This window comes from Sinohyriopsis cumingii, chromosome 4 (assembly GCF_028554795.1).
Source record: "Sinohyriopsis cumingii isolate HCF-2022 chromosome 4, ASM2855479v2, whole genome shotgun sequence".
Lineage (NCBI taxonomy): Eukaryota > Metazoa > Mollusca > Bivalvia > Unionida > Unionidae > Sinohyriopsis > Sinohyriopsis cumingii.
Window position 1 is genome coordinate 101,405,995 of NC_142964.1, and position 8,679 is coordinate 101,414,673.

The window sequence follows — 8,679 nt, forward strand, 5'->3', positions numbered from 1 at the left end:
CCATTCACGAGATCGTTTTTCTTGGATGAATTCCTTCGCGTATTGATATCCAAATAACCGTTCAGCGAGAGTCCGATTGAATCGTTCAACAATTGCCTGATCACGATGTAGCGCAGTATGACCTCGTCGTATCGCGACGCTATGATGTTTCAGCGTTGATAAAACAGCGCCGCGAAATTCACTACCAGGATCAACTTGTAATAGATTTGGCCAGCGCAGAGGACCTCTTCGATAAATCCGCTCAAACGCATCGGCTACTTCAGTTGCTGACTTTGTTTTCAATGGTTCCGCTTGTTTGTATCGACTCGCAACATCAACTACGGTTAGCGCGTATTTGTAACCGTTGTCATGCGGCAGAAATAGTATATCAGCCTGATGAACTTCATTAGGTACGCTGACATCAAAGCGCGAGAAGTTGATTTGTTTAGGCGGTGGTAGATAGATTTGCCATATAGCCTGTTTGGATAACCAATTAGCCGCAGTGGTCTTTGTTACCTTTGCAGCGCTTGCAAGCTTACCAATTGCGGCCTTCCCCTTCCAGTATCCTCTCGGAGAATAATAGATGGAATCCATCGTTTTTCTTGGATGATTGTTATTAATTACCAGCGCCAATCATTAATTTACCTTTCATAGCCGATTTTACCAACCATGAGGCCAATTTTTCTTTGACGGATTTATCAGGAATAGCATTTAGCGCGTGAATTAATTTTACATCCGCGATATGACGCTGTTGCAGATCGCTACTTTTGTAAGCAACATCATGAGCATGACACGCCTTATCGATAGCGTTTATTGGATACTCACCGGGTTTGGGCTGATTTTGATCATCGAGTCTAATATCTAATCGTGTTCCGGGCCACAGTAGTTATATCCTGGGAGGTGTTTTTCTCCTGGATACTTTGCCCACGGTGTTCCGGGGAGTTTTGCCAATTTGGCTGCGATGTCACCTCCTCGCTTTTTTTTAAAACATCTCCGGGTCTAATAGAAATAAATCTAAATTTCTTTGTACCGCATTGTACACACTTACCAGTAAGCGCCGATCTGTTATTTCTTGTCGTAACGGTTGTCATATCATTTGTGCCAGTACGCACTCTACACTTCACACAATATAGATCCATAATTTATGTATAGAGATATGAATATAATTGATTTTTCGGCGACTAAAACAAGAGAACCAGTTAAGCATGTTGCAGCGTTACCAAACTCGATCCGGATGATTATCATCGGACCATCTGGATCCGGCAAGACGCAATTGTTACTCAATTTAATAATGAGATGGATGAAGTGGGATAAGTTGTATTTGGTTGCTCCTAGCGTAGATGATCAACGATGCTACGAGGTGTTGAAAGATTTCAACGAGAATGCATCAGCGATCGCTAAAAAAAATGTTATTGAGTTTATTACGGATATCAATGATGCACCGGGTATTGATGATATTGATGGCGACGTTAACAATCTAGTCGTGTACGATGATGTTATGTTAGACAATCAAAAAAACCCAGCTAGGATATTTTCCAGAGGCAGGCATAAAAACACTGACGTGATATATGTCACTCAACGATACACTCAGATTCCAAAAGTAATTAGAGACAACTGTAATATTCTTGCTGTATTCAACGGCGTTGATACACACACGCTACGAAATATTTGGCAGACATGGTGCGGCGGTGACATGGACTTTAATGTTTTTCGAAACTTTTTTAGTCATGCTCAGTCGACCCCACATGGATTCGTAACGATAAATTTACATGATCCTCGCACACGATATCGTATCGGACTTGACCAAATATTCGGTTAGTTGTAAATAATTTTCATTGTAAATAACTTCTTAGCAGCAGAGGGGGCGATGACATCGACGCGGTCGTCGATGTGCTTACCGGACGCTGACGACACTGGGGATCGGCGCGCAGAAGGTGTTAATTAAACCAAATGACGTCACCATCGTGTAGGATGGACCGTCGTCGTTTTTTTTTTACCAGGCGCTGACGACACTAGATCGTTGAGTGCAGAAAGTATTAATTAAGCAAAATAACGATTGGACAAAATGTCCGATTCGCCCCCTCTGCTGCTGACCCACCAGTGGAAAGACAGAGACATCACAGGTGATTAACAATCAAATACCATTTCAGCAATCCTTATTTTGATTATATATATGGACAAAAGAATTCATTTTAAAAGTCATATATATTTTGTACATTTAGAAAACATGCGAGATGACTTGACCATAGGCCCACCTTGATGGGCTTCTCTTAAAACAGTATAAATTTATCCTATTGTTTAAACAAGAAAAGTATTCCTCTGAGGTATGGACAATTAAATTCCAGATAGCAGCAGCTTCTGTTTAAAACCAAACAACAAAAAACACCCCACTGAATTTACACTTAAATGCGAAAAACGTGTTTAGTATTTAAGGAGTACTGGCCAAGATTGAATATACATGTACACAACTATCAGTTAGTTAGATTGTGACTGTATGTGTACTGTAACAGACTGGCCAAAATATTTAATTTTATGGGGCTAAATAATTATTTCTGACTGGTATTTTTTTTTTTTATTTCATTCATCATAAAATAAATTTGTTTCAAGTAAAGCAAAGCATGGCATAGTGTCCATTTTTTATATCACAACTCAGAATAAGACAACAGCTTTCAAGTATGTACCCCAACCCTTTTAGAAACTTAAATGGTTTCTCATTAAATAAAGACGTTCAGCAGAAATCAAGGCGATGACCATTGCAAAAACTGTTATAAAAAGTTAGCACCAGAAAATGTCAATTTCTGCTTGGAAAAGGTGCATTTCTATAACACAAGTGACTTTGTGTGTTGCACATGTGTAGCTCAATTATGGTCCTGTCATTAACAACATTAAGTTTTACTGACTGACATGATGACCACCCACAGAAAGACCAAGATATCATGTGCGATTTACACTCAGATACCATTTCAAGAATAAATAATAAATAATATTAAAAAAATTTATCTTGTATATTCTGTAAATTTCGAGAAGGTTGATCAACTTCATTTGCATTATGTTTATAGTTTTAATTTATTCAAAGAAATCTGAACAAACTTATGCACTTACTTGATGAGAAGCACACCATATTGATCTTCCCTTGAACAGTGAACATTTATCTTGCTGATCAAACACGAAAAGTAATCCTCTAAGGTTTAGAGAACTAAATTCCAATTCACAACCGTGTTTGTTTTTTTAAAACCAACAAAAAAAAGAGCAAATTTGGAAATTATGAATCACATACTGACCAAGTCACGAGGCTGAATAATACATACTTGGATTTTTTTTAGCACTGACCATTTACTTAACTAGCTGATGTTGAATGCATGTGTCCTGTTTGACATTTACCATAAATGCAAAAACTTCACTCAAGGCAGCTAGAAATACCGGTCACAATGGGGTTCTTTTTTTTGCAGGGGTATGGTAGTAACATAGATGAATATAATAAAAATGTATACGCTCACAAATCATCATAATTTAAGATGGAAAAATGTTGGAAAGGTTGTTTACAATCATTAAACTGAACTGTGTCACCATTTTCAACTGATCTTATGCATAAAATGCTACCCAAGTAATCCGAATGCCAAGAACATCAGATATTCTACATAGTATGCCAACAATCAATTACCTTCCTCCTATATTATAAATTCTGTACTCTACTGTGAGGTCTCTGCCTTCCACTAAATATTGATTCAAAACATTCTTAGAGGCCAACAGTCGCCCTGCATCTTCTTCATCAGCTGAGTAACCATGGAAAAATGCAACAGCCAGTATGAAAAGTGTTACATGGACCTTCATCTGAAACAAACAGATATTATATAATATCAGTAATCATATAATATCAGTATGTAAAGTTTCGTACTTTGGCCAAGGCATCCCTTGGGCAGGAGTAGGTATTTCTCTGGCCCAAGAGATTATATAATTCTTACATTTTGTTCAGTTTGAAACAAAATTTCCCTTACACAGGACCACCATTAAATATGGGCCACACAATTCACCCAAAACCTGCTCCAAACCAACCCAAATTCACCTTGAACATGATGTAAATGAAATAAAACATAACCAACAAGAAAATGTATAGCTTCTCTTACAATATTTGAACTTGTTCATTGATAGCAGAGGTCTCGCTAGGATTTTAAAACTAGGAGTCCAGGACTCCCATTTTGGTAAAAATAGGAGTCCCTCCATCAAAAGTTGCAGTCCCTTCTTTCTTACAGAATCAACATAGACGTGAGTGCATCTATTTTCAGATGGAGAGGTTTTCGTAATGTAATCACTCACTATAATATAGCTTCATTACAACAGTCCATTGACAGGATTGCAAATTTATGATTTATTTGTATATGTACTTACAGTAATTTTAGGCAAATACATGTCAAATCAGAAAACAGCTTAGACCTTAAAGCGCATCTTGCGAATTCCACATTATAGCATTGTCCCATACGTATCTAACCTACATAATTTGCATTTTAAAATTAAATCTTTAATAAAATAATACATAGGCTCTGGTTTCAATGATATGTGTATTTTTTCTGAATATATTTGCCCAATGATTTAAGAAAACATACAATCTAATAAACTGGTACATCCCAGACTTAGCGAAGTCCGCCATTATTTCCTGTTAGACCTACTGGTTCACTTACAGTTTCAAACTAATTTTATGACAAAATAGTGTATAAGAGGCAGTTAATAAATATCCAGATCACCAATTCTGATCTTAAAACACAAGTTTGTATGTTTTATCATCAAAAGATATCATGCAGGAAATTGACAGTTGCTATGTTACTTGGAAAAGGGTTAATGTTCAATCACCTATCAAAACATAATGCTTGTGAATGGGCAAGAGTTTGTTTGTCAACGTAATTGATATAAAAACTAGGCCTAGCTACTGATGCATTGATGAATACATTTCGCTACAACACCAGAACTAACTGGGCTAAGGCGAGGGGCATTTTAAAAAAAATGGTATGGTCAATCAATGTACCTCTTAAATAATCACAGGGCGAAGTCGTTTTCACTTTCCTAACAGAAGAAGGCAAAGTTTACATTTTTAGGTGACTTGTCACCCACTTACGAATGGCATTTTGTCTAAGTCTCAACATGTCTTGATTACGAGATCACATTCAGAAATGAACACAATAACGAAAGCTAAAGTTGTTTATTTGATTAGATTTATAAATGACCACATGTACATCTCTGGGTCTTTCTGCCTCTGAATTCAATCACTGTAAATATCAGTACATTCTCCCACCTGGCCGCCAGTCAAAGCCTTTGAACTTGCCACCCAGCTATTGCACCATGTTCTTTTTTATGTACTCTTATAAAAGCACAGCTAATTGATCAACACATTTTCCCACAAAGCAGGTGGCTGAAGCAGGACTGGCAAGTCTTCGAATTTTGCCACACACCTATTACATGCGTAAGGAGGACTCCTGCCTCAGTGAATTTCTGCATCCCAGATCAAAAACTGGTGTCCAAATACGCATAATTAAGCGTTTCCGAGATCTCTGGATAGGGCTCATTACGCTTAGTGATTCCATGTGGTTGGTTAATTTAAAAGAGCTTTCCCCCACAATATTCTACCACTGCGTATTTCTGGATAAAATACATTTGACTAGGTGCCTTAATTATAGTTGTCACACATTTTTTAAAAGTTTCATCTCCTTTAAGCTTTGTGTAATATCTGGAATGAAAGTACCTCTTCAGGTTGTTTCAATTAGAATATATAAATATACTTATTTTGTACTTATTTCATATATATTACATTGTTTTTTGTATGAACCATACGCAATCTATTGTCCAATTCAAACACAAAAATGGTATAAATTGCTATCTCGACTTTATATATACCAATTAAATTACAAAATATCACCATTCTCAATCATTTTAGAACTTTCTCTGACCTTTTATTTGCTCAATTTTTTATTGTTACCGCTTTCTTAACTTCCATGGACCAGTGCTTTGTCACAGCATGTATTCACACACCTTCTTATCTGCCTCTCATAAATGAATCCTATGCGCAAAAGACTGTTTCAGGGTCTCTCTTGGAGATATTTTACTTTGCACCATGAAATTCATGAAATTTAAAAATCTGGAGCGACTTTTCAGCCATAAGAACCATTTTATGCTATGATGCGGGGACTTGTAACAATACCATTATATACACATGAAATTCAATGTATAGCATATGAAAAGCAATAATGAAGGTTTCTTTATAACTGATAATACAAAATACTGCTTAGCCTTTATGAACAATGTCACTGACACTTCATCAATATCTGCCTCATTTTTTCCACAGACTATTTCTTCAATGACTTCCTCAAATCAAAATTCTCAACACTGGGCCTATCAATATAAATTCTCAAAAAAAAATTCAAAGTAGATATACCCATAAAATTTTGTACATTTGTTTTGACGATAGATTCTGCCGACTGATGCCCCTCTCATGGTCTGCAGTAGAAATTGGGGCAACCAGTAACCTGGTAGCTGCCTCAGAAGCAGGTGGATATAAATCTCTGTTTCTTGAGCTAAATGATTCTTTGTGCTTCATACCGACTTGTTATATGGAGTAAATTGTGAATTTTTAATTGATATATGTGACTCTGGCCCTTTACAATTGATGACTGGCATCCTTGTAACAGCATCCTGTGCTACTCAGTTAATAATCCCTAAAACACCAAGCAGTCCCAAGTGTGTCTCACACTCAGTTTACAATAAACATAAATTAACAACATGTGCAAATGACACCAAATGTTTTTGCCAACCTGCTCAACAATAAAGTATATCCCCTCATCATTCTTTATTTCCTATTAATCACATTTAATTGCTTCTCAAATGACTGACAGTTTGCAGTTTGCTGCAATCAAGTTCCAACAGCATCTTACTCGTCATCTACCAACATGATCCACTGACTGCCACCGATAGTGAAAATAGGTATTAGGTGGCCTGAATCACATATATAAATGAAACATAACAAAATTACTTTATACAAATTTGTCACCAGCAACTTTTGCCACTTTTAAAATCCTTTCACATATGATGACAAAGCGAAGCCTAGCGGAGGCTCTGTTTTATCATTAAACTTCAAGCAACGACAATAACATTTTTAAATGTAATGACATGAAGTATAAAGTAAATAATGAATCAGCATTTATTTGCACTTCTATTTGGAAAAAAGAATCAGTACCTTTACATGATTTCTAACTACAATAATTTATATAAAACATAAAAAAAATTTGCAATATATCGCTATAGCCAAAAGTGACAACCATTTGCTAATAAAGACAAAGACAAATATATTTAAAAATATTGTATACATGTTATTGTTTTCATCTCCACTGATATGCATGGCACTGATGGTCCATTATATATTTCACAATGGGGCCATTTATACTAGGAACATATTGACTGGGCTCATTTTGACTTGATAACCAGCATTGGAAATCAATCCAGTAACATTTGTCTTGCTTGTTTGATTTCCATCCGATGTAAATACTAAATGCTGCATAGTCTGTCGACCGTTTCTGCAAGATAGTACTCTTTTCAATGTTTTCTTGTGGTTTTGGGTATGTTACGTCTAATTTACACCATGTTTGTGGTGGATTTGAGCAGGTTTTGGGTCGTTTGGTGTAAATTGTCCGGCCGTTAAATATAGACCAAAAAGTCACAGGGGTTCATTACACTGAACCCCCATCCCTTGATTCAAGGACGGATACTCCAAATTTTATGTGTAACGAACCCCTGTGAAAAAGCAGATCTCCGATTTTTTCCTAACATTACAATAGCAGACAGTATGAGCCTAACGTCTTGAAATAAATAAAAACACAACAAAAAAATGTAGATCTAATTCTTGGACTACATTTAAGAAGAAGAAAACATGTAGATCTACTTTTTGTATTACATTTAAGTCTGGATCAGACCAGGCGGCTACCGCACGATAAAATCAATATTGAAAGCCACGCGCATCGTTTGATTCTTAAACAATATAAACCTTTCGTTATTCATGTACACTATGGCCCCAAAAAATCAATTCGTTAACTAGAAAGTATGCTTAAAACAAAGAAGATTTCAAGCCCCATATCATGAAACCTCGTTATGTACAAGGTGCCACGTCCACAGCACAGATGGTGATCGCCGAATAAAATCCACTCATTCTTAACAAAGCTGCCACTTAAAACCCTTAATTTTCATTCAGCAGTAGAGGCAAAGTCTGGTAATAAAACAAATAAAAATTGTGTTCAGAAACATAATCCATTTTCTAAATGTTTAACGAACTTTACCTTGACACACCAAACAACCGACCAACTCGACTAATGCCGGTGAAAGAAAAAGGATGTTTTGGGGCTGGTTTTCCAGAGTGTTATTCCTTTCCACTAACTTAATAAAATATTACAAAACCAGTCTGAAAACGGTGCAAATATATTTTTAAATCAGGCTATTTTATCCATGGATGTACTCCCTCTCGCTCTCAGCTGGCTTGAAAGTCCATTTATGAAAAATAAAACTTCATACGAAAAAAAAGAAAAAAAAGGAGAAAACTATAAGGTCAATAATGTCAAACCGAAGCCTCCAACTAAAAACCGAGAGTTTTTATAATTGGGTTAGCTCATTTTGTTACTTCATCTTTGTCGTTCGTGTTTTTTCCAGATTTGTATACGTGTTTTGTTT

General features: G+C 36.2%; 1 protein-coding gene across 1 annotated transcript in view; it reads right to left on the reverse strand.

Annotated features, from left to right (window-relative positions):
• The window catches only part of LOC149801783 (translocon-associated protein subunit beta-like), a 34,059-nt gene extending 25,650 nt beyond the window's left edge, over window positions 1-8,409 (reverse strand). The window contains exons 1-2 of the mRNA XM_089956127.1: window positions 8,292-8,409; window positions 3,641-3,810 (exon numbers count right to left, since the gene is read on the reverse strand). Of these exons, the coding sequence (XP_089812253.1) occupies window positions 3,641-3,810 (170 nt within the window). The 5' untranslated portion in view covers window positions 8,292-8,409. The remainder of the gene's footprint in view (window positions 1-3,640; window positions 3,811-8,291) is intronic.
• Between the last annotated feature and the right edge of the window lie 270 nt (window positions 8,410-8,679).